The sequence below is a fragment of the Martes martes genome (genome assembly GCF_963455335.1).
Source record: "Martes martes genome assembly, chromosome: 15".
NCBI lineage: Eukaryota > Metazoa > Chordata > Mammalia > Carnivora > Mustelidae > Martes > Martes martes.
Genome location: NC_137903.1, coordinates 51,945,642 through 51,973,243, shown reverse-complemented (window position 1 = coordinate 51,973,243; position 27,602 = coordinate 51,945,642). Strand labels below are relative to the sequence as shown.

Genomic DNA, 27,602 nt, shown 5'->3' with positions numbered 1-27,602 from the left:
AGCCAGACTGCCTAGTTCATGTTCCAGCTCTGTAATTTACTAGCTGAGAAACCTCAAGCAAGTCATTTAACCTCTCTGTGCTTCAGTTTCTTCATCTGTAAAATAGGGATAATAATAGTAGTTCCAGGGCTTTGTGAGGATTAAAGGAATTAAAATAAGAAAAGTGCTTAGAACAATGCCTAGCACATACTAAGAGCTATATATTTGCTATTAAAATTATTTCTCCAGCAGCGCTCAATGATAATGTTGGTTTAACAGATCTTTGTAAGGGAAACTGAGTCTTTAAGCTTGTCACTCTGGGCTTAACCAGTTCAGGTTTTCTTGGAAAATGGCTTTGTTGATTTTAGCTATTACTCCTATTATCTGTGATGCTTATTAATAAATTGTCCTTAACCTTTTTATATATAGTAAGAAAACCAGGTGGGAACAATTATGTGGTTTTGAAGTTCCCTGGTAACTTATAATTTATATGACATTATTTAAGTTATAGACACTGTATTTTTTTTTAATTGGGGTGAAATTCACATGTGTGTTAAGTATGACCAAATAGCTTGAATGAGTTGAGTTTTTAGTTATTTTCAGTTTTCTAATGAAAATTTAATTTCTAATACTAGAATTGGTTGTAGAGTTGAGAAAGACCTTTCAACTCCTCTGTTTTATAGATCGATAAATTGAGGGTAGAGAAGCCAAGATTATGTAGTCAGAGTCTTAAAACTAGCTGATAGTGGAGCCAGAAATAAGAATACTGGCTTCCTGCTCACTGCTGTACCTTCCTGAGGCTTGTCACTGCTGTATAAATGTATATATGTTGTTGTTTTTGCTTTTAAATTTTAAGAATGAATTTTCTAAGAGTCAGTATGAATTTAAATGTTCTAATGATTATTCAGATACTCTGCATTAATACATTTATCTGAATCTAGTTCATTAGATCACATTATCAACCTAAAATAATTCTTGTGTGTGTCAGTTAAAAGACTGAGTAAATTAAGGGACCCAAACCTTAAAAATACTACTGTTTACTCACAGAAAACTAGCCATTGCCCTGTCTAGGTAGAAACCTGCCTTGGTTGAGAAGACAGGACTGAGGAATTATGGTAAAGCTTGAGGGGTTAGGTAAGAATGAGCAAGGCTTAGGAAAGTTGAAAAATCATTTGGCCATTCCTCTGTAATATATCTGTGTTTCAGTGTTAACTCAGGTTATATCTGTATATTAGGGACAACCCTCCCTCCCCACCAAGACCTCTTTTGACATGTTACCAAACCAAATCAGGACATATATGACTAGAGAAGATCAGAATGTGTGTTAAATCAATTCACGAAGTATTTGTGAATGACTGCCTCTTTTTTTTTTTTTTTTAACGATTTTTATTTATTTGACAGACAGAGATCACAAGTAGGCAGAGGGCAGGCAGAGAGAGAGAGGGAAGCAGGCTCCCCGCCAAGCAGAGAGCCCGATGCGGGGCTCGATCCCAGGACCCTGAGATCATGACCCGAGCCGAAGGCAGCGGCTTTAACCCACTGAGCCACCCAGGCGCCCCTCTTTTTTTTTTTTTTTTTAAATGATGAAGGGATGATGATAATACTACCACCTAATGTTTATTGAGTGTTTCTGATATGCCAGGCATTTTACATTTAATCCTTATCCTCTAAGGCAGGTTTTGCTATCCTTGTTTTAAGAAGACACTGAATCAAAAAAAAAAAAAAAAAAAGAAAAGGAAAGAAAAAGACACTTAATCTTAGATTGAGTAAGTTGCCTAAGGTCACATAGCTAGTGAGTGGTAAAAGCCAGAATTCAAACATAGGTGTAAAGCCAGAATTCAAACATAGGTGTGTCTTATTTCAGAGCCTGGATTTTTAATATGGTATTACACTCACGATCATGTAAGAGTCTAGCGATGTGAAGATAAGTGCCTGTCCTGGAGGAGCTCAGTACTTGGGTGGTTTCCTCATCATAGTGTACTGTGATTGTGTTACAGAAGAATGCCAGTTGATTTTGCTCTGGAAATCAAAAGTATTTATCTTGGAAATTTTCACAGAGGTGGCATTTGAACTGGGTACCAGAGATTGAGTAGGGTTTGATCAGATGGTGAAGAGGATAAAGGGTCAATCTGGGCAGATAGCGTAATATTGAAGAAAGGATAAATAGGTGAAAGTATCTAAGCATATTAATGAACTCCGGTTTAGTAGATAGGTTGGAGAACTGATGGGGTGAGATTGGAAGGGGGGATTAGGATGGATGAAGAGGTGAGAGGTGAAGGTACCTTGCTGAATTTAAACACTTCTGGGTGTCACCCATCAAGAATTTTAAAGAAGAAGTTAGTGGGGAGGGATCATTACAAAGTGAGATGTATAATTTAGATCTTGGAGGATGCATTGGAGAGAACAAGATCAAAGACAGGAAAACAAGACATATGTATAGACAAAAATATTGAGAGCTTGAATCAGTAGCTTATTTAATCAATTTTAGTATGTATTTTTCCTATATTTTAACACTGAAATCAGAATACATCTTATAATTAATGCTGTGTCATAGATTAATTAGCAGACATGTTTTTCATATTTAGAAACACAGAAAATAATGGTGTATGTTATTATTAGTGATGTCTTAGATTTGATTAAATTTGATAGTAATATGTTTTACTTAATGCTTGCTGTGTGCATGTCAGGCAGAGTGTGTATGTCAGCATCCAATATCTGGCAATGTCTGCCATATTTAGCAACTTTTTTCTTTTTTTTTTTTAAGTAACAGAAGTTACCAAAACACCATGGGATCTACCTAGGATGTCATGAAGGGTTGAGTAAGAGATTCTTAAGAGCATGGTTGAAGAGTGAATGGAGAAAATAAGAAAAGTTCATCTTTGTCCCCACAGAGTGTGGCTGGAGCTCTAGAAATAAATTACTTTGGTATCAATTTGGAGTTTTCTTACATTGTTTAGTCAGTGCATGCAGATTTAGCCCTTTTATGTAATAAACTCAAATGCAGCCAGTGGTAATGAAATTGAGATGTTGTCTTTCCAGTGTTTTTCAAATGTTTTTATAATAGCAGGTAACAAAGATGTTGATGAGCAGATGAGGCACCACTTCTTATCAGAGTTCATCATCTTAACGATAAACCTTTTTGAGTCAAATATACTTATTTGAAAAATGAGTATTGAAATATAAATATCTCAGATTATACTGCCATTAGATATTTGCTAGAGAGGGCTACAAAATGTTTACTCTAGAATTTGTTTGCTTAGTATGATGGACTTTGAAAAGTTCAGTTCTTGATAGATGGAAAAAGTAGACATTACATTGATTTAGAGACCACTGAAATTGAAATTATAATAACCCTCTGAGCCTGGCCAGGTCACTTAGCCGTTCTGTGTTAAAATTTTCTCGTCCTTAAATTGGGTATAATAATAATGTCTACTTTAGAGGATAGTGTGAAATGAAATGAATTGATAATTGGAAAGCACGTAAGATAGTATGTATGTATAGGAAGTAATAATACTGCGAGTAGTAAGTGTTGTATATATTAACCATTATTATGTATCTATCCCTAGTGATTTGAAACCAGCAGTTGAGCAAGGTTCATTTATTTATTCTTGAGGCAACTTGGGGAAGGGAGTCAGTGAAACTCTAGGAAGAAAACAGCTTAGACACTATTCATGGACAAGCGGAAGCTGAAAGAATTTTACCTTTTTTAAAAAGTCTGGTATTTCACAGAACATTAAGTTTATGTTACTACTTGATGGTTATTGATGAAATAAAAATATTAACTTATACATTTTTGAAAGTTTCTTTGATTTTTGAGGTAGATGAAAAACTGGGAAGAAATTTGGCAACTTTTTCCTTTTTTCTTCCACAGTTTTCTTGTGAAGTCTTATTAGAATTGATTGTTAAGCATACAGTATTAGAGAAAAAAATGTTTTAGGAAAAGAAATTATCAAATGCCATATTTTAAAATTCCCCCTTGACCTTTCTTTCATTTTAAAGACAATATAACATGGTGCGTTTTATGTAGGAAACACTTAATAATCCTCTATATATTTACAACTTTAATTATAATGATTTAAATTTTTTAACAATGTATCAATAATTATTAATAATTTAATGTGTATTTTGTGAATCTGCCCTGTTAAACACAGAATATTCTATTAAAGTTAACATTGGGGTGCCTGGATGGCTCAGTTGTGCCCGGCTTTGGCTCAGGTCATGATCCCAGGGTCCTGGGATCGAGCCCCGCATTGGGCTCCCTGCTCAGCGGGAAGCCTGCTTCTCCATCTACCCACTCCTCCTGCTTGTGTTCCCTCTCTCTCTGTCAAATAAATAAATAAAATATTTTTAAAAATAAAGTTAACATCTTCCTTCCAAATGGTGTAATATGCAACCATACAGAATATTGTAGTAATTGGATCATTTTATTACCACTAATATTTGAAATTAAATAAAAATATCATTGGTAAAAGATAAAGTAATAGTATTAAACCTTTTCTTTTTTTTAAGAGAGAGAGGGGACAAGGGTAGAGGGAGAGACAGAATCCCAAGCAAGCTCCACAGCTCAGTGCAGGGCTCGATCTCACAACCCTGAGATCATGACCCGAGCTGAAATCAAGAGTTGGACATTTAACTGACTGAGCCACCCAAGTGCCCCTATTAAACATTTTTGAATGCATCACTTTCTAGTGTTCAGTGTTTGTGCATTTTTTTAGGGAGTGAAGGAGGGAAGAATTCACTACAAAGGTTTAAACCTGGGGAAACTGGTCGAGAATAGCTACTTTTAGGGATGGTTAACTCATGAAATTAGATCTTAAATATGCTGATTTCATGTGCAAAATGTTTATATGTAGAGAAGGAGCTAGAATTTGAAAAATTGTATCAACAGATTATCATAATTGAGATAGTAGTTAAAGAATTCACTAAGGGAAAGTATGTAAGGCAGAGAAGTAGAGATCCAAAGAGAGGATGTCTTGGAAAATATATTGTCACAAGAGTCAAGGGTTGTAAAGATAAATGGATTACTAGCAGTGACAAGCTGTGTAGACAGGTCGTGAGAATGAGAATTAAGGATAGGCCTTGGATATGACAAAAGGAGCTTATTGGTGGATTCTGAACATAAATTTGTCTTTTGCAAACCGACTTCCAGGTTTTAAGAGGTTAAAGTCATTGATACAACATGTGTGTCATTTTCATTTGAGAGATGTGGCTACTGGCAGGGTGAGGAAAATAGGATAGAACCTTTAGGAACACGTAGGATAAAACTTTAAAAGGTTCTTTGAGGGTATGTGAGGTATATATGAAGACAGTAGAGAAAATAGCTTTAATTTTGTCTAAGTTTTTGGCTTTAATTGCATTTCCCTTATTTACTGGCTATGAGATATTCACAACATTATTTCTCTGAACTTCAGTTTTCCTGTGTGTAAAAGGAGGTACTATTTACCTTTCAAGCTTATTGTCAGAATTAGATTTAATAATATAAGAAAGTGTCAGCAAGGGCCTGACCTAAAGAAGATACTCTTCAGTAAAGTATAGCTGTTAATTTCTGTCATTATTAAAGATAAGCCAGGGGAGTAACTTTTATTCATTTATTCAACTGACATTTTATTTTAGGGTGTTAGTGCTTAATCCAATAAGACTCTTTCAGTGTCATGAAATTTCTTGGAAAGCAAAAGATGGTAGCTGGACTTTTAGAATCCATTCCTTGAGAAACTACCTTCTGACCAATTGAATTACTGTATTTCATAGATTCTAAGATGCACATTCCCCTCTTCCAACACCTTTGAGATTGGGATTCATCTCACAGATGTCGTAGTTTAATTGGTAATATTTTTCTTTCTTAATGATTCATAAAATAATGGTGTGCCTTGACAGTTGATGATGTCTTAGATTCAATGAAATATGGTAGTATTTTATTAAGTACAAATATCTTCATGTATTTTGACAAGTAGTATTTTTGTGGGAACAGTGGGAACTACAGAGAATAGTTTGTTAAGGTTAATAGTTTATTAAGGTTTTTTGGTGTTGAAATTGGAGCTGTGAAGTGATCTGACATCCATCAATTAGAAATGGGGCAGCTGACTGGCTCAGTTGGAAGAGCATGTAACTCTTGATGTCAGGGTTGTGAGTTCAAGCCCTATGTTGTATGTAGAGATTTCTTTAAAAAAAAAAAAAAAAGAAAGAAGAAACTATTTGTATAGACATATAGGAAAAAGCATTGCAGAGCTTTTGGATTCCTTTTTGTTTTTGTGCAGATAAACAGGCAAACTGTTACTAAGAGCAAAAGTGAGAACTTTATGTTGTGATAACTATTATTTTTGGGTAAAATCCAACGTGTTTTACCAACCTGTATAAAACTTAACATGTTAAAGAGAGCTGGAAGCCAAAAGCATTAAGAGCTTTTCTTGTGACTGGTACATGGAAATGGTTTGAATTTTGTGTACAAATAAAAGATCGTGAAAATTGGTAAAAATAAGAAAGGACTTTGCGTTTTGATATTTCATGAAACTGGAACTGCTATAAAAGAATTCGATAAATATAACAATAGCTAACACTTGAAAAAATTAACCAGTGTGTTGATTTTGGACACTTAGGTTTTGTGTTACCAAGTCTGTGAAGTTTACTAATACATTTTAAAAAAAGATTTTATTTATTTATTTGAGAGAGAGAGAGAATGAGAAAGAGAGCATGAAACGGGGAAAGTCAGAGGGAGAAGCAGACCTCCTGCTGAGCAGGGAGCCAGATGCAGGGCTTGATCCTGGGACTTCAGGGTCATGACCTGAACTGAAGGCAGCCACTCAACCAACTGAGCCATCCAGGCACATTTTAAATTTGTACTGTGCTAAACGCTGTGGCCTAAAAAAATTAAAGTGAGATTGCTCTCTGCCCTCAGAATTTATGGCCATTACCACAATAAATATAAGAATGAGCCATATAGATTTAATTAGTTAGGAGAGAGTATTTGTTATCAGCTTTATTTTTATCATCAGAACAGTACTCTTAGACAAGGAGGATGCTGATTTATTCTGTTAGACCTGCTCCAGCCTAGAAGTGTGGCTGCATGACTTCCCAAGGGCATTCAGTGTAAGTTAAATTACAGTGTTGGTGGCTTTGACATATGGGAATGCAATTTTGCTTATTATTGCTAAATAAATCATTTAAAATTGTCATAATTTTCCTTTCTATAATTTTTTATACTTATAGGAATAAGAATCTTAGCTACTTTGATCAAGATGAGTAGATATTGGTTATTATCTAATAACATGTACATTTTGTGACATAAAGGTATTTTTCAAATCTACCTCATATATTAATTATCTATTGCTATATAACAAGTTACCCCCAAACTTAGTAGCTTAAAACAATAATAAACATTTATCTTAGGCTGTTGCTGTGTGATAAGAATTTGGAAGCAGTTTCACTGGGTGTTCTGGCTCAGAGTATTTTTGTGTGCGGTTGCAGTTAAGATGTTACCTGGAACTGCAGTCATCTCAAGGCTTGACTAGGACTGGAGGATCTAATTCTAAGATAGCTCACTCAGATGGTACGCAAATTTGTGTTTTATTTTGTTTTGTTTCTCAGGAGGTCTCAGTTCTTTACCACTCAGAACACTCCATAGGGCTGCTTCTGTTTTTTTTGTTTTTGTTTTTTTTTTTTATTGGTTGGCCTCTCCCAGATCCAAGAGAGAGCAAAATGAAAACTACAGTGTCTTTTATGACCTAGCCTTGGAAGCAATACTCTGTTTTTATGCAATAATCTATTGTTTATACAGGTCTGCTCTGTTTGGTTTGGGAGGGGTTGCACGAGAGCGTTATTACCAGGAAGCAGGAATCTTTGGGAGTCATCTTAGACTTAGGGGCTATTTGGTCCACCTGGTATAAAAATCTAATGGTTAAGAAAAGTTTTGGAAATAAAAGGGAGAATATCAGAAATAGAGGTAATTCTTAGAAAATAAGGTTTCATTTGAAATAGTGGGTTATGTGTCTTTTTCTCAAGCATGGCTTATAGAATTTGCAATACTTGGGCAAGATACTTTAGTCACCTGAGTCTCAAATCTTCAGTGGTAAAATGAGAAATGCCTTTGCATTAAAGAGTTAAAGCTCTGTTTTTTAAGAGTTAATGCGTTAAAAAATTAAAGCAGTGTATTCAGTGCATTCATACTCAAAATGATACCTGATGGTAGGTATTCAGTATTCAGTAAATGTAATAACTATGGTAGGTATTCAGTAAATGTAATAACTATGATTGCTTTTATTGTTGACCAGTATTTATGGCCATTTCCTGAGCTCTCATGTATACTCAACCCAATCTAATTTAAGCCTGATCACTCTTCTGAAACCATTTATTGATAGTTATAGGTGAGCTCCTGATCCTCAGATCTGATAACCTCCTCTTAGTCTCTTTCTTTTTGATCTCTAAGCAGCTTTTTATTTTTCTTTCCTTTAACTTATGGTTGTATTTTTTAAAATCTTACATCTGGATAGTTTAAGTTACAGGCTCTAAAGTAGAGAGTCAGAGTGTAGGCATTCTAATGTTAGCTGTTTTTCTTTATAATTCAGTTGTAGCATTCCAATTAGATAGAGAGATACATAGATAGCATTCCAGTTAGATAGAATAGACATCTATATTCACCATCCAGCTCAAGAGACAGAAGAATTACCAGTATAATAAACCCTTTCTCAATTGTTGTTTACTTAACTCAGATGTTTTCAGTTTTCTTTTTAAATTATTTTTCCAGTTTTATTGAGATGTAATTGACACATAACACTATATAAATGTAAGGTATATAACATTGATTTAATTAATTTATTATAAAGTGATTACTACCATAGCATCAGGTAACACCTCCATCCCATCACGTAATGACCATTTCTTTTTTGTGGTGAGAACATTTAAGATCTGCTCTCTTCACAACTTTCAAATATATAATACCGGATTATTGGGTATGATCACCATGCTGTACATTAGATTCTCAGAACTTCTTAATCTTATAACTGGCAGTTTTTACCCTTTAATGAATATTCCCCCCCAGCGGTACCCGAACACATAGGCATTGTAACCACCACTGTATTCTGAGCTTGGCTTTTTTAGATTTCTCTGAGCTTGGCTTTTTTAGATTCCACATATAAGTGCTATCATACAGTATTTGTTTTTCTCTGACTTATTTCACTTAGATTAATGCCCTCAATAGTATCCAAATTGTTGCAAATGACAGGATTTCCTTCTTTCTCATGGCTGAATGATATTCTATTATATATGTATATACCACATCTTCTTTATCCCTTTATCTGTTAACACTTAGGTTGTTTCCGTGCCTTGGATATTCTGAATAAAAGCTGCACTGAACATGAGGGTGCAGGTACCTCTTCTCTAAGCAGCTTTTGATAGTTATTAAAGCTCTTTCTTTCTTTTTTCAGTGTTAACATTAGTTTCAGGTATATAACATAGTAAGAATTAGATGTAATAATATAGGAAAGTGCCACAACTCTACACATTATGCTCTGCTTACCACGTGTGCATCTATGATCTGTTATCATATAGACACTTTTACAATACCATTGATTAATATCTCTTCTTTCCTGAAATGCTTCTTTAATTTTTGTGGCCCTGTGTATATATATCTGATTTTCTCCTCATTGTTTTCTCTGATGGTTTGTATTCCAAAAGTTTATGTGTTGGGACCACTTCTCACTTTCTGAGAAATCGCATTTACCTAGAGCTTAGGCAGTTTCAAATCATCTTTATATAAGTGATTCCCAACTCTTAACCACTAGCTCTGATGTATCTTTTAAACTGTAGATCTCTATTTTCATCTGTCTACTATCTCAGTTATCCTGTAGATACCCAAAACGGTTTGTCATCCAAATGCCTATCTTTTTTCTTTTTGCTCAAGTTTTTTCTTTTGTGTTTTTTCAGGTCAGTTAATAATATCAGGAATCATCCTTCTTTTTACCTGAGCTCAAAATCTGGGAGATCTTTAGATCCCTTAGTTCATGTTTAGTTGTTTGTCTAGTCTTTCTTCTTTGCTTCTTGGTTTTTGCTTCTTGGTATCCCTCTCTTTCCCACATTTCACCTGCTTTTTTCTTCCATTGCTACTGCCTTAGACTTTCAATATGCTGTGTTTATTTTTTTTAACTATTTAACATATTGTGTTCTAATTTACCTATTTATGTGACTTCTTGTTTGAGTCATCATCATTTCTTCAGAGCCTGGCATAGTGTACAGAGCAGACATCCAGTGATGTTCATTGAATGAATAAAGCTTGTAACTTCCTTAATGATGATATTAATAATCTAGAAATATTTATGGTGTGCCTCTTTTATACAGTTATAAGCAAGGTGGCTAAAACCTTGACTTTACATTCATATGGGGAACAAGTGACACAGATAACTAAAACATAAGGTAGAAATATTAAGTGCTATAAATGGTTTCAAATAGAGTACTGTAGGATTTCAGAGGAGGGAGTGATAATTTCTACCTGGAGAAACCAGGACAAAGCATAAAAGAGGTTAAATTTGATCTAGACCTTGAAGATTGGTTAAGATTTGGAAATTAGATTTTAAAGGTGTGGGTAGGGTGGGGGATTATAGTAGAGGCAATAGTTGTAAACAAAGGCAAAAGATGAAAGAAATATTGAGGTTCCCCCAAAGGAGTAATTATAATAATAAATAATTCATTTTGGCTTGAAAGTCAGATGAAAGTGAAAGTGATTTTCTTTAGTTTGGAAGATAAGCCTAAAAGATAGTTTGGACCATTCTGGGTACCTTAGAGACCAGCAGAGGATTATGAGCTTTATTTTGTGGCCATTGAGAAATCCTTGTAAATTTTTAAGCTGGAGAATCAGATTGATGCTTTGGGAAGATTGATATGGCGCAGTTTGTGAGATATTTTAGAGAGATGAAAACCTATGGATTGGTAAACCAGTGAAGAGTTCACTGAAATAGTGTAGGTAAAAGGATAGGAGAGAATGAATGTAAATGAGGTTGTGATAGTGGCATTGATTGAATCAGATCACTAAACTCATGGGTAGGAAGGAGAATGTAAGAATGTTAACTCTGCTAGGACAGGGATTTTTATTTTCCTCATGATGTATTCCAGGTGTCTAGAGCAGTGCCTGGTACATAGTAGATACCCAGTGAATATTTGTTGAGTGAGTGATAACTGAGATTGTAAATCTGTGTGATTTGGCTACTTGCAATGGCATTAAAAGAAGTGTAAAACATGAGGAGAGCAGGCTTTGGGAAGAAATGAATTTTGGACATTCTGATTTTGTGTTAGGAGACATGTGGCTCACAATATAGTTTTGGGAGATATCCACATGGAAATAGTAAAAACCATGTCAGTGAATGTGAGAATATATTAGTGCAGTAATTTATAAATGTGAATATAACATGACATGCTCCAAATTAGATCTTTCTATTTTATATGTTTTATACATTTAATAATTTCAATTATAATTTATGTTGTAACAACTTTTGCATATTGAATTGCCTTTTGCTGATGGGGTGCTTTTAAATTCTATGTAAATTGGCTCATGCTTAATTAAAATAGGGTTTGGTATTAAGTATGTACAAGAGTACATTAATTTTGAACTTTAATAAATTATAAGAAGTTGTATAAGAGTTTTTATTGACTTTACAGCTTATTTCTGTCATCAAAAACAGAGCTAGGTTAGTTTATTTCTATATGGGGATAGAAATGAGCATTAATTAGGTGGTGATTCTTTGTATAGGACACATGAGAATGCTAGCTGCCCTCTTGAGGTCTATAATTTGATTTGCAGAACTGCTCTTAACACTTCAGTATCATGAAAACATGACTGATTTCTAGATAATGAGACAAAAACCAGGTCACAGGTAATGACCTGTACATTATTCACAGAATACTTAGTATTTCTGGTGAAAAAATTAAAAAGGTAATGCATAAAGAGGAAGTAGAAACTGAAAAAGAAACAATTGGAGAATGTTTCTGGGGTACTGTAGATAAGCTCATCATGTACATATTTTGAAAAATATTTCAAAATTTTGTTATTCATGAGTTCCATTTAGAAAAGTTTTCAGATTAAAAAAAGTTGGTGATGTAAACTTTATCTAATTATTAAACACTGTTAATAGAGATTATGATTTTTTTCAAAGATTTTATTTATTCATTTGACAGAGAGAGACACAAGGAGAGAGGGAGCACAGTGAGGGGAGTAGGAGAGGGAGAAGCAGGCTTCCTGCGGAGCAAGGAGCCTGGTGTGGGGCTCGATCCCAGGACTCTGGGATCATGACCTGAGCCAAATGCAGACACTTAATGACTGAGCCACCCAGGTACCCCAAGAATATGATTGTTTTGAAGGTTTATGACAAATATCCCTTTCCCTTCCTCTTTAAATGCCTGTTTGTTTTATTGCTTAATAATCAATAATTAGATTCCAGTGTGCTGACTTTGAATATTGAAGCCAATGAGGACAACATGAGTTAGATATTTTATTGATGGAGGTGTTAATATTTATAGTATGATGTATATGAGGCTAATGGTGATTTGATAGGAAGTAGGAGTTTTTTTCTCCTTTTGTTCAAAATTTTATTTAAATTCTAGTTAATATACAGTGCAGTGTTGGTTTTAGGAGTGGAATTCAGTAACTCATCACTTACAGACAATACCCAGTTCTCATCATATCAAGTGCCCTCCTTAATACCCATCACTCATCTAGCCCATCTGCCACCCTTTCTATCCATCACTCCTCAGTTTGTTCTTTATCTTTAAGAGCCTCTTATGGTTTGTTTTTCACTCTGCTTTTCTTTCTTTTTCCCCCTCTCCCATATGTTCATCTATTTTGTTTCTCAGATTCCACATATAAGTGAAATCCTATGGTGTTTGTCTTTCTCTGACTTTTTTCGCTTAGCATAATACACACTAGCTCCATCCATGTTGTTGTGAATGGCAAGATTTCATTCTTTTTGATGGATGAGTAGTATTCCATTGTGTATATATACCACCTGAAAGTAGGAATTTTTCTAGCTTTTGATTTGAGTTTGTGAAGAGGCCTGTGAAATGGCTTGTGCTTTGCAAAGGAGATTAATGATGATCTACTATGTGTTATTAAAAATTAACAACATAAGAAATTTGAAATGGCAGTATTATTGAACATACATGTTAGGTTTGAGCTATACCCTATATCATACAACAGATGTGTGTGTGTGTGTGTGTGTGTGTGTGTGTGTGTGTATAGTAGAAAGTTTAATATAATTAGGAGACCTTGTTAAAAAAGCATATCAAACTGGGATTTGCATTATTTTCTTAGGAGTCTGTAGGTTTCCCATGAGAATTAAAAATAGAGTACGTTCATGACAGTGATTTTCTGAAAATGTCATAGCATATTCTAGATCATCTAGATGACTGTCTTATAAACTAGTAAATGCCAGGAGATTGCAGAAACCGTGTTTATACTTGTTTGGTCATGTTGGCTCTAGGTAGTATTGTACTACCTTATGAAGAGTTAATTCGGACTGAGGTATATCTAATGCATAAATAATGTATTTATGTCCAAACAGTAGATCACCAAATGATGCCACAACCCACTGTATGATCTAAGTTTTGTGGTATTTCACATTGGATTAGCTAACATTCTTTGAGTATCTTTAATGTTCTAAGTACTCTTCATGTATAATCACGAATTATAATTATAAGGATTTATGTTTTAAGAGGTTTTAATTCTTGAAATAGACCTGTGAGATATGTGTGATCACTTCTGTTGTACAGATGAGGACATTGTTATACAGAGAAGTTAATTTTCCCAAGCTTACATAGCTATTATAGTAGGGTTGGTTTTTATACACATTGTCCAATTCCATAACTCCTACCCACTGTACTATGCTACCTCATAGTAGGGAGAGGTACTAAGAGGATTATATCACATCTAATAGTCATATAGGCATTCCAAATTTAGAAGAGCAGATACAATGACAGCATTGTATTCATGTTGCCAGTTGAGATTTTGTTTCAGCACACCTTTTTTTCCTGTCATGTTAATGTTGGTTGAATAGTATTGGTTTTGTGTGTGTGTTTGGATTTAATTTGGAAGATTTTACTGTTACATGAGTTGTTATAAGCACTAAAGGAGTTTTGTCTTAGTACATATATTTCAATAACATAACAAAAACAATTTAACACTCAGATTACAGTAGAGATGTTGATATAAAAGATTGCTTTGAATCCTTTGAAAATCCAAGAAATCTATTGTTGGGTGTGTGGGAGGCTCAGTAGTTGAGTGTCTGACCCTTGATACCAACTCAGATCATGATCTCAGGGTTGTGAGACTGAGCCCAGCTTTGGGCTCTGCACTTTAAGGGGAACCTGCTTGGGATCTGCTCCCCCCACCCCCCCGCCACACCATGCTCTCTCAAAGTAAATAAATATATCTTTTTTTTTTTTTAAAGATTTTATTTGACAGACAGAGATCACAAGAAGGCAGAGAGGCAGGCAGAGAGAAAGAGGGGGGAAGCAGGCTCCCTGCCGAGCACAAAGCCCGACATGGGGCTCCATCCCAGAACCCTGGGACCATGACCTGAGCCGAAGGAAGAGGCTTTAACCCACTGAGCCACCCAGGTGCCCCTCAAAGTAAATAAATAGATCTTTTTAAAAAATCTAATCTATGTAATGCACATGAATGTATATTGATTTTTATTATACAAATTCAGAGGTGTTTTTATTTTGTTTATTTTAGGCAGGGAGAGGGGGAGAGAATCCTAAGCAGGCTCCATGCCCAGTGCAGAGCCCATCACTGGGCTGGATCACAACCCTGAGACTGTGACCTGACTCAAAATCAGTGTCAAATGCTTAACAGACTAAGGCCACCCAGGTGCCTGCAAATTCAGAGTTTTATATAAAGTAATGGATATCCTTAAAGGAAAATAGCATAAATTGAGGAACCTCTTTGAATGTGTTGTTATATGTATTTGGATTTATTGTTCCTAACCCAGGCAAGTGCTTTCATATTATAAATATATAGATACTAATGTAGACATTACTTTGTAGGCTTTTTTCTTCTTCTTAGTTCCTAATTGGGGACTATTCTCATGTCACAAGAAAAGAATGGTATCTATCCTGTTTATGGAGTTTTGTAAGACAATATAGTAAAAAACTTAGAGGTTTCTATTATTCAGAGGAAAACCGAAGTAGTAAGAAGCAGAAAGAATTGTCCCAGATTTTACTGAGAGTTGTCTTGATTGAAATGAAATTATGATTCAGTTTTATAATCAAAATGAAGGCTATCATTTTTCTTTTTATAAAATTTTAATCGTCTTTTAAAAACTTAATTTGGTAAGCTTCCCTTTTGCAAATTTAATTCATTTTCATAATATGTCAGTAAGGTACTGCTTAGTATGCTTTTGCAGTGTGCTTTGTTCATTTTTATAAGGTAATTTTCTTTGAGGAAGAAAGGCTTTTGAATTCAAGAACTATTTATTGAGCTTCTACTATGTAGAAGTCATCCTGCTTGTCATTAATGGTTTATTTGGTTCTTGATAGCATCATTTAATTTTGGTACACATGCCTGTTATACTCCAGAAGTAGAAAAACTTTATTCAGATATTTGAGTCTCCTATATTACCTATTCCCATAATAGATTTATTTTTGTAAATATTTTGTAAATATTTTGTAAATATTCTCTGGCTGGGTTTATGTGTTTCTTCTTCTATTTTTCTATCTAGAGATTTACTTTGCTCTAAGTAATCTATTCATTTACTCTCTTGAAATATTTTATGGGAGACTCTAACATAACCACCACTCTATACTTGTGTAGGATTTTTAAGATGAAATTCCAGTCCAAACTGACAAAGACTTTCTGATGTTTGATAAAATCTTCTGGACTAGCTTCCTTTTTTAGGCCAGAAGTTAGTGGTCCTTGAGACATCTCAAATTGTAAAGAAAATAATGAATGTATATACTTTGATCTTCAAAGAAGTTCCATACCTTTTTCATATATACTTAGGGCTTTTGTACATAAATAAGTTAAAGAATTAGTGGTCAGTAAACACGAGGCTGAGCTTCAAAGGTAATCTTAGAAAAGTTGTGATCCAATAATGAAGGTTCTGTAAAAAAAAAAAAAAAAAAAAGAAGAAGAAGATTTCTGTTTGTGTGTTTTCAGATACCTCTTCTGACCAGTTCTTTTTTCTGATGCTAATAACCATTTCCCTGACACCAATTGGGTGTCTAGTAATTCACTTTAATTCTGATACGAACTATCCAGAGTTAGCACAGACCCCATGGTTAAGGGCTTAGTCCCACAAGACTGCCCTCACTTCAGAGGCCAGCTATAAATGGGGTACCCAGGATACCCATACTTCTGCCTGGGTGACTACAAATCTTTGGCCACTGGTGATTGAATTCAGTCCCCAGCCATTCCCTCTTTCTCAGAGATCTGGGGTTGGGGCTGAAAGTTTTAACCCTCTAATCACATTAATCAGGTGGTCAGTTTTTCTGGGGATCATCCACCACCCTGAAGCTATTTCGCACCCCCCCACTGCCCGCCGTGAACTGTTTCAGTGTATAAAAGAGAGTAGATTCTAAAGGTTTCAGAAATTTGTGCCAGGAACCTGAAACAAAGAGCAAATTTTTTAAATTATACCACAATTGCATTACTGTAGTGTCTCAAATTTTATATAAATAGTGAATCTTACTGAATGTTAAGGATTTAAGCATGTGCACTGTTAAAATATTTAAATATACATAGTTTTCCTATGAATATTTTTTTTTAAAAAAAGGGTTAAAATGAACAAAAATGCATTGATCAAAAATTTTATTTTTCTTTGTTTCATTGGGAACCTTTTTTACATATGTTGTCAAGCTTGGTTAGTCACAGAACTAACAGATTGGTCACTGGTCTAAAGCAAATGATAAATTCACTTGGGAAGAATATAATTTACTAGACTTGAATATAGAAGGGTTACCCAGAAGGTTTATTTCCCTTTTTGGGGGGTTTAAGCTTGAGTGACTCTAGGGCAGTGGTTCTGGGTGTGGGGGTGGTGTGTTGATTTTGACCCCCATGGGACATTTGGCAGAATATGGAGATATTTTTGGTTGTTACAGTTTTGGTGGAGGTGTTGCTACTGGTATCTAGATGAGGCTAGTGAGTCTCTTGATGCCAGGGATGATACTAAAAATCCTATTATGCACAGAACAGCCCCTCAGCCTCCCCCCAAACAAAGAATTATCTGACTCCAAATGTCAGTTGTTGAGGGAGGCCGGAGGCCACTTTGGGAATCACCAAGTGTTAGATGGTATTTGAGGTTTCGAAGCTATGGGATTGGATATAGCCACCTTTTTAGGACCAGCTCTTCAGCATTGGAGCCTTATCCACTCAGTTGATTCTACCATATTGATAGATGTGGGGAAATGCTTTTCATTACTGCTCCCAAACCACTTACTGGGAGACCAAACTGCAGCCATCCAAATTACCTAAATATTATTGGTCGTTAATTCACTGGTTTGGAAAAAAAAACAATCTGTAAATATATTTATAGTCCTGCACTCTTAGGGAGGACATTCCAGGCCTTCATTGAAGACTATTTGTATCCAAGATAAAAAGAATTCCGGAGATTGTCTACGTAGCATGTGAGTGTACTTGACACTACTGAATTGTTAATGTGAAAATGGTTAAGATGGTAAATTTTATGTTACTTTTATGTTACTACAAAAAGAAAAAATTTGTATCTAGTGTTTCATGTTTTCTTAAGCACTGTTCCATGTATATCTTTCTGACCATTGTTCTCAGTTTCTCTCGCTATTTTCTTTTAGTCAAGAGAGTTTATGATCTCTCAGGAGATTTTTCATTCTGTTCCCAATGCCCTTTAATTTTTAAAGTGTACATATTAGTCATTTTCTTAAAGATTGGACAATACTGGGTTGATATGAAAGTATAGTATTTGGGTTTCAGCTTACTAAAGTTAATTGAAGTATATTACTAAATTCTCAATTTAGTAGTCTGGATTGTATAGTCTGGATATTGAAAAAGAAGTAATTGTTTAGCGTCAAATGCTGTTAGTTTAAAGATTACTCATTATTTCATGCACTTTTTTTTTTTTTTAATAGGCTTTCAAGGATATGCTGTATTCAGCTCAGGATCAGGCACCTTCTGTGGAAGGTAAGATGCATTAATCCCTAATTTAGTCACATAAAATCCCTTTTTTAGGGAAGATATTTTAAACTGTGTAGTAGAAAACTAATATATCCTGCCCTGTTATATAGATCTTTTATGCTTTTATGTTATGATTACTTTATATTTCAGTCAGCTTTTTGTTTGTTAAGCTCACATTTATCTAAAATGGATTCCTTACAATGTCCTTGAATCACCTTAACATTGTGAATCACAGATACTGGTTTAGAGTCAAAGTTCTTATCTGTATCATCTCCCCTTCCTCCAATATATTTTTATATCTGTCTCTCTATCCATCCATCGATCCATCGATCCATCCATCCATCCTTTAGTAAATCCTTAGTCCATAATTAGTCTGGGCAATTTAGTTTTTCCTTTCTATTTATGCTGTGTCTTTAGATTGGGATTAGTAAACAAAACAAAACAAAACAATGAAGCATACTTACTGTGTATATGTGTGTAGGTGATATAAACATGTATCTATATGCATCTGCACAGTTTGGCAGTCATAAAATCACTGATCTAAGGACAGTAGTTTTCTCTCCAGTTATCTTTATTGAGCTTTTCTATTATCTCAGCTTCTGCTCACCAGCTCATTCCTTATGGGTTTAACCTTTGGTAGGTTTGGAGAGCTATAATTTAAAGTTGTAAGAGTTCTTATGTCATTAAATAATGGAGCTAATTCAACAGTTATTTCTTGAGGGAATGTTTCCTCCGCTGCTGGGTAATCTTTTAAAATTTCATATCACATTTTTCTCAGGAAGGATGAATGTGAAAAAGTATATACCAAGAATAATCTAGATAGTATGTATAGATTAATATATTTATAAGATGCCAAACTGGAATTCTGTGAAGTCATTCTAGTGACAGGCTTTTGGAGGCTTATTTTTATGACGTGTAACAGATGCCTAAGTTGTTTAATATAAAAGTATAGGTCTATAATTAAAAATCTCATTTCTTTGCTGAATCACTGAATTCTACTCCCAAAGCAAACAACAAAACAAAACAAAACTCATTTCTTTAATTACATAGAATTCTACATCTTTCATCTCTAACCATTCTGCATTCAAAATGTGCTTCCTTTAACATCTTGAAATCCTTACCAGGGTATTGGCACTTGGGTATTAGTTTTATAATATGTCACTGAATTTTTTATTACAATAATATTTAATTTATTATTAAAATATATTTAATTTTCTAATGTTTAACAGAAAGTACTTATTTATCAAAATGTTCTTTATGTCTTAAAGAGTACCTCTCAAAATATTTTAAAAATAATTTTCTTAAAATTTTATTTTAAGAAGAATGAAATTACGTGGAAGTTTAACTGGTTCCCTCATCCTGTGTAATTTTTTATTATTGGTTCTTTTAATTTTATTCTCAAGGTTGGGCTACTTATCTTTAGTTTTTCTTGTAAGTTTTACCATCCAGTTTGTAACAGACATATTCTGACATGTTCTGGTGATCCTCATTCATCCCTTCATGCCGGCTCATGTTGCTAGTAATTTTCATACACCTTTAACTGTTATTAGAGAGAAACTGAATTCTGTGATAATATGTTAAAATGCTTGTAATTAAGAACTTTTTTTATCTCATTGCTCAGAGATGTTAATTTTGGGCCCTATTGTAAAGAGAGTATTGTGGCTGAGCATACAGATGTATATGCTGCTTTCATAAGGGAAATATTCTGCACTTGTTTGTTCTTTCTAATCTCAGATTGGAGCCATGTAACTATATCTTCTTAAATGAATTCTTCTCTTTTGAGGTACTTAAGAATCGAAGGTATTGGTAAAGTGGTTTAAAGGAACACTATTCTGTGTAGTATTGAGGTCACAAAATGTTATTGACTATAATTTTGTCTCATTTGATCATGATACTATATTAATTTACTGTCTTTCTATGGTGTTAAATTTGAATGGTAATTATTTCTATCATTTATTCTTACCATTGTGTTTGTATTGCTTTTATTTAGCTGTTATCTATAAATAAAGCAGCATTAGCCTATCTATCAACCAAATCTGAGATAGGGCTTTCAACTTTAACATTTTTTAAAGGCAAAAATGTTTTCTAGGCCTTGATTATGTTTTTGAATATTGTTTTTTTTCTCTTTTTCTTCACTTTTTTTTCCTACACCTTAAGTTTTTAGTAGACTTAAAACTTTTGGTGCCAGTGAGCAAGTTTTTTCTGTCTTAAAACTGAAGTATAGCCTAAATTGATAGTTCTCAAATGTTCTGTATGTTTAATTCAGTTTACCTGTGTTTGTTTTGTTTGTTTTATACAAATACTGATACTTTGTTCCCATCTCAAACCAATTAAAATAGGATCTGGGAGTGAAGCCCAGGCATTGATAGTTCTACACTCTCCTAGGTGATTCTAATAAATAGCTGAAGTCTAGAACCCCTACCATAAATCTTATATAATTTTAGATCAATATGATTAATGCTAACTTCTTTTAGACAGTAATTAGCCAGTAGGTTTACAAGCTTCTTAAGTTCATTGATAATTAGATTATTCTATTTGAATACAGGAGCATTTGTTTGTTTGTTTGTTTATAGCATCCAGAGGACATTTACATTTTTCAAAATGTTTATTGTATTGAATCAAATCTAAGTAATTAAGAGCTGTACTGAATAATTACATGTGTTGAATGGTTATAAGGTACATCATTATTAAAGTTAAAAAACATTTTCGCTGAGGTACCTTGGTGGCTCAGTCAGTTAAGCATCTGCTTTCGGCTTAGGTCGTGATCTCAGGGTCCTGGGGTTTAGCCCCCACATCAGGCCCCCTGCTGAAGTGGGGAGTCTGCTCCTCCTGATGCCCCTCCCCCTGCTCACTCTCTCTGTCTCTCAAATAAATAAAATCTTAACAAAAAAAGAAAATTTTGGGGGCGCCTGGGTGGCTCAGTGGGTTGAAGCCTCTGCCTTCGGCTCAGGTCATGATCCCAGGGTCCTGGGATCGAGCCTCGCATTGGGGCTCTCTGCTTAGCAGGGAACCTACTTCCCTCTCTCTCTGCCTGCCTCTCTGCCTACTTGTGATCTCTGTCTGTCAAATAAATAAAAATCTTAAAAAAAAAATTTTTTTTTGCTGACTTATTACTTTAGATGAGTTATAGTAAAATAAATAGCTTTCTCGTTCAAGGTGACTTGAAATGGGTTCTGTAAGAGTGAAGTGGTTTATTTGATAAAAGGCATAGTATATGAAACTGTTGATAAGAAGTTGACCACAGACACAATTTTTTATACCAGTGAGTCATTTTCTTGCAACTGTGTAGGACATTTCAAGATAGTGTTACCCTTCGTTAATAAAGTGGGCTTTTTCCTCACTTAAAAAAAACCCACCAAACAAAATAATTTCAGTGCATTAAGAAATTAAGACATGTTCACCTAAAGTTGCTTTTTTTACTCAAATAAATAAACATTCAGATTTATGGTATTTTGCTGCATTCATCCTTTGAGAGTAAATTTCATGTGTCATTCATTTATATATTAGTTCATGAAAAATAAGGGGTCTCTTTTTATTTAAAGTAGATGTCTTGTAATTATAACTATAATTATAATGCTCATATTCCAAAACAATATACATAAGAAAGCTTAAGGACTTATTGTCAGGCATTCCTTATCAATTTATATTTATTCTCTTTTGATATATATCATTACTTACTCTTCTGGATAATCTGTTTTTTTGTTAACTATTTACATTTGGAAATATTCTATGACTTAGAAGATGACTTAAATTCCGTGTTAAAGTTTATATGATTTATTGATTTTTAAATAATGGCATTAGTAATTAAACATTTTAGTATTTAAATTGTTTTTGTTTTGTTTTGTTTTGTTTTTCCTGCAGAAAGACTTGTAGAGCAGCATACCATGACAGTAGAATGAGAATATTAAAGTTACTAGAATTGTGGATTTTTTTTTTTTTTTAATATTTTATTTATTGGACAGACGGAGATCACAAGTAGGCAGAGAGGCAGGCAGAGAGAGAGGAAGGGAAGCAGGCTCCCTGCTGAGCAGAGAGCCCGATTTGGGGCTCGATCTCAGGACCCTGAGATCATGACCCGAGCAGAAGGCAGAGGCTTTAACCCACTGAGCCACCCAGGTGCCCCTGTGGATCTTTTTTTAACATCAAGATCAGGTATACACTTAGAATCTGTGGAGTCAGTCTTTCGTAGAATAGTGTTTCAAGGAATTTTTGGAAAGTGATGCTAAAAGCCCTTAAACTCTATTGTGTTTTTATAATTCCTGCTGCCAGTGAGGTATTGGGTATTTGGGACAGATTAAATGAAGCTGCCAGCTAATGGTTCCCAGCAGAAAATCAGTGACACCTTAACAGGATTGTTTTGAGACAAAACAGTTTAGTATAGATGTGAAAACAGACCACTTAATTGCAATACCCATTTGATGTAGTCAAATTTTCAATAATAGAGAACTAGTGGTAAATATAAAATGATGAATTGATTTTTTTTTTTTTAACCTTTTCTTTTGTGCTTTTTGTCTTCCCCATTTGGTATCTCAGCCACTTTATGAAATTAATCTACTTGGGTAAATATTCACAACTTTTTTTGAGGGGAGGGAAATTTCCCCCTTTCCCAGGGTACTTTTCATTTACATAGTTTATATACATATAAATTTATACACTAATATTATTTATATATTATATTAATCAATTTTTGTTTTTCTATGAATTAATTTCAAGTAAAGCTTCAGGCTTTGACATTCTCTTTTTTAAATGTACTATCTTTTGTTTAGAAGCATTACTGTTTTCTGCTCTTTACTTGTGAGGGCAAAATATGAGCATCTGACAGTCAACCTAGGTCAAAGAATTAAGAGATCATTGACATTTCTAACTGAAAGGGACTTCATAAGATCATTTTGCCTCACCCTCATTTTAGATTTGTGTGATCTGAGACCACACTAATGTTGCATGGCTCAGTAAGGACAATCAGGATCACTAATGTTGTATGTACCTAAAAAAGAGAATTCCAGAGAAAAAACCAATATTGAAACATAAAAATGACTTTTTTATATTGACTTTGCATTTTTATCCAAATGATATATTTGAATACAATTTTTAATTAGATGTGTGTGTGTATGTGTGTGTGTATAAAAAGACTATTTATTTATTTATTTATTCATGAGAGACAGACAGAAAGGCAGAGGGAGAAGCAGGCGCCCCACTGAGCAGGAATCCTACTGCGGGACATGATCCCAGGACCCAGAATCATGACCTGAGCCGAAGGCAGATACTTAACCATCTGAGCCACCCAGGTGCCCTGTAATTGAATATTTTTTTTTGAGTCTCTGTATTTTTAAAAGATTTATGAAGTGTTAATAGTGAATAATACTGAACTGTATGACTTGTTGGGAAAAAGCTGATTTTATCTTTTAAGAACTCTCTGCTCATTTTTGTTGTTGTTGTTCCGCATGGTTCCCAGAAGTATTGGGGACAGTTTATAGAATTAAAATATATTAGGTGATAGTAGTTACAGAGGTCAGAATAAGAGAGAAATTATGATATAATAGTAATATAGAGCTCCAGTAAATTTAGTATATAGACTAGATATTGTAAAGATCTTGGAACAGAAAAAGAGCATCAGGTAAAAATTAAGGAAATCCGAGTATATTATAGACTTGAGTTTATAATAATGTTTCAGTTTTGGTTCATTAATTGGGACAAATGTACCATACTTACATAAGATGTTAATGATAGTGGAAACTTGTTGGGGGGTATATGAGAACTCTCTGGACTATCTTTGTAACTTTTTTGTGAATCTTAAATTATTCTGAAAGAAAACATTTACTTAAAAAAATAGATGCCTTAAGGTTTTATACAATTGCTAGAAGCTAATTGTAAATTCAACTCTGAATTTTCAGGGGTTAAGGGGATAGATGAGAGAATGATTAACATCAGAATTCACATAAGGTAAATTTGTATCAGTTTCTCAGAAAGAGTTCAGCTGGGGCACCTGGGTGGCTTAGTCCTTAAACATCTCACTTCAGCTCAGGTCATGATCCTTCAGTCCTGGGATGGAGCCCTGCATGGGGCTCCCTGTGTAGCAGGAAGCCTGCTTTTCCCTCCCCCCACTTCCCCTGCTAGTGTTTATCACCACCCCCCCAGGCCCCCCCCCCCCCCCCGCTGGTGTTGTCTGTCAAATAAATAAATAAAATCTTTACAAAAAAGAAAGAAAGAAAGAAAGAAAGAAAGAAAGAAAGAAAGAAAGAAAGAAAGAAAGAAAACGTTCAGCTGTTAATGACCATGAGATTTAAGAGAAATTCTTCCTTTGGACCTTCATGAAGAGTATTTGTTTGGTGTGGTGATTAGTATCCCCAACAGCAGTTTTACAAAAAGCATGACAGTGGAGTTTCATAAGGCTCCTTCTTACAGTCCAAGGATATAATGTAGAAATTTATTACTCTGACCAAAGGACCCCAAATAATCTGGTCCTGTGGTCATGACCTTACCTTCTACCATTTTCTCCCTTGGTTACGAGGCTCTAGTCATTTTGCTTTTCTTTCTATACCTAAATTAGGCCTAGTTTACTCTTAGAATAAGGCTTTTTAGCTCTTGACCTGAGGAGAATCATTTGATCCTTGTGTCTATGTCTTTCAAAGGGCATTCTGAATATCCAATCTTACATAGCCACTCAGTCACTTTAAATTTTATCACGCCATTTTATTTATTTCTTTGCATATTATTTGTCACTTTCTGGTATCTTATGTATTTATTTTTCTCATTGACTTATTAGTTTTCTTGAGACCAATATAAGTCCCTTTAGACCAGAGATTTTTGTCTTTTTTTGTTTTATAACTTGTATCTGAAATACCTTACATATTTATTGAGCACATCAATGAGTAGGAATAAAATGAATCCTTTCCGTCAATCTTTGAAGCCAAAGTACTATTTGTGGTGAAAAAAGGAGTAGATTGGCCTAGCTTGCTTCTTGTTTTTATTTTTGTTTTTTAATTTTTAACTTGATCTTGAGATGCAGAATTTTGCCTTCTGGTTAGATGGCTAAGCATATTATTTGTTGTTGTTTTATAATGCTAATGCTGTAATTTCATAAGGTATAGTCCGAGACAACACATGTAGCATTTCTTTAAAACCAGTAGAAAAGCAGATGAGATCTTCATTTAAAGATTTTTGTGTTGGGGCGCCTGGGTGGCTTAGTGGGTTAAAGCCTCTGCCTTTGGCTCGGGTCATGATCCCGGGGTCCTGGGATCGAGCCCCGCATCGGACTCTCTGCTCGGCGGGAAGCCTGCTTCCTCCTCTCTCTCTCTCTCTGCCTGCCTCTCTGCCTACTTGTGATCTCTGTCTGTCAAGTGAATAAATAAAATCTTTAAAAAAAAAAAAAAGATTTTTGTGTTTTTGTGGCATTGTGTTATCTTGATGCCAAGCATTGAGTTTCATTTGACTGCTGAGAAACCATTATTTTATAAGCTGTTGAGTGACCATTTTTTGTAAGACAACGTACTTATTTTTGTGGTTTTTTTGTGTGTTTGATATGCTTCCTTTCGAAGATAATGAAATAAGCATAAATTTGAAAAATCATATATGAATTATTAGAATTTTTAAATATATTTCAGCGGAATATATATTCAGTGGAATATATTTTTTAGATTATTTGTTAAAATGGAAAGATTTACTGATGCTTTGTTTTCCTTTCACACTCTGCCTCTCCTTATCTTATATTCTTTTTGATGGGGAGTTTATATAGCTCATATTAGCCCAATACAGCTCTCTGACTCAGTTGGCTTAATATAACTATCTGATTCTGAAGTGGAATGAATAGATACAGTTAAGGACCTAAGTCAGTGACCACAACTACACCAGTCTCTGCTATTCTGCCATGTCTTTTGTTTTCCTCTGCCCTCCCCAATCTTGTAAACAGGTTTTGTTGGATCATTTTTGCTTAGGTTTCCTCTGCTTATTCAGCTTGGTTAGCAGATGTGTTACAATCTCCCTGAGCTCCTTAGAATTCAGCTCTTAGTGGCATTGATGATGAAAGTATGCTTGTAAATTATTCATTACGATTATACGCTTGAATGGACAGAGTCCACTTCAGGCATCTTCTTCTACCTCACCTCTGTCCCCAGGTCTTTGTTGTTTTAACAGATGTGAGCTTGCTTTTTAGTTCTAGAGAATGGAAGACTGAATTGCATTTCTAAAATTCATGAAGTAGTTTTTGCATGTGTATGATTACTGTCAAATCTATGCATTCATAATATATTATTTTTCTCATATTTATAATCTTGTATCTCCCCTCCCCCCAGTTTTCCATTTTGTTATCCTGTATCATTATCTCCTTAAAAATTATTTATATGACTCTTCTGAACTGGAAATAAAACTATTTTATATTTATAATAAGGAGAGTTATATCTAATTTGCTACATTTTCAGTTGATCAGTGGCGGGAGATTGTCTTTTCCACTTGTCTATTAGTGCTGTTTAGCCATTTATTATTGATTTTCAAAAATATTTCTGCTTGTAATGGGTTAATACTACGTGAGAAGACTATATACCAGCGACTAGTAGAGAGTTTAACTGAAAAAATGAAATACTGATTCATTTGTAGTCATTACAACCTTGTTTTTAGAGCCATTGAGAAATACAGATGGCTAAGAGTGAAAGTTGAGACAAGAGCCAAGCCAACAAGATAATTATCATCTCTATATCAATGATATACTTTTTAATCCTCATTAACTTCTTTAAGAAAGGATAAGAAGATCTGATTGATATTCAAACCATGTAATGAAGTTTTCATTCTTTTTTTCTTCCTTCTTTCTCTCCTTCCTTTCTTGTTTCCTTCCTTCCTCCCTCCCTCCCTCTCTCCCTTCCTTCCTTCATTCCTTTTTCTTTCTTCTTTCGGATTTTAAAAAAATCAAAGTACAGTTGACACACACTGCATTAGTTTCAGGTGTATATTGAAGTTATTTCTGAAGGGTATTATTTCATGTTTAAGTGGAGTAGAATTACATATTCATTTATATTGCAGAAATGACCACTTCTAGATAGTATTATTACCTGCAAAAATAATCTGTGTGTTCCATAAAGGTGCCACTAACCTCAGGCTAGTTCACTAATAGGAAAGACATGCTTCTGAGTAGTAAATAGTATTGCTCTTCAAGTTGACGAAATGCCTTCTTTTTCACTAAAAGAGAATTAAATATAATTGGATGCTCATTGCTAAAACATAAGATAATGATGTAAGTATGTTGTAAAATGATGTGACAAAAATGATTATCAATTCTGAGTTGCATACAGGTAACAAGCTAGAAGAAAGAAACATTTGGGACACAGGTTTATAATCCTTTCTTTGCATACAGCAAAAGTAAAGTGTTTTAATTTTTCCTTCCCTTCTAAAAATCAATAACATATAAAAATTCTATATCACACAGTGCCTTTTAAAAAAAATTGTAAGTTTGAGGGACAGAAGGTCATGAAGTAGAGGGGATAATTACAAAACATTAAATCATGAAACAAAAAAG

The 27,602-nt window shown here is 34.3% G+C and overlaps 1 protein-coding gene across 1 annotated transcript in view; it reads left to right on the top strand.

Annotated features, from left to right (window-relative positions):
• XPR1 (xenotropic and polytropic retrovirus receptor 1) overlaps positions 1 to 27,602 on the top strand; it is a 234,545-nt gene that overhangs the window by 14,017 nt on the left and 192,926 nt on the right. Inside the window, exon 2 of the mRNA XM_080824449.1 lies at positions 18,055 to 18,106. Within this exon, the coding sequence (XP_080680575.1) occupies positions 18,055 to 18,106 (52 nt within the window). The remainder of the gene's footprint in view (positions 1 to 18,054; positions 18,107 to 27,602) is intronic.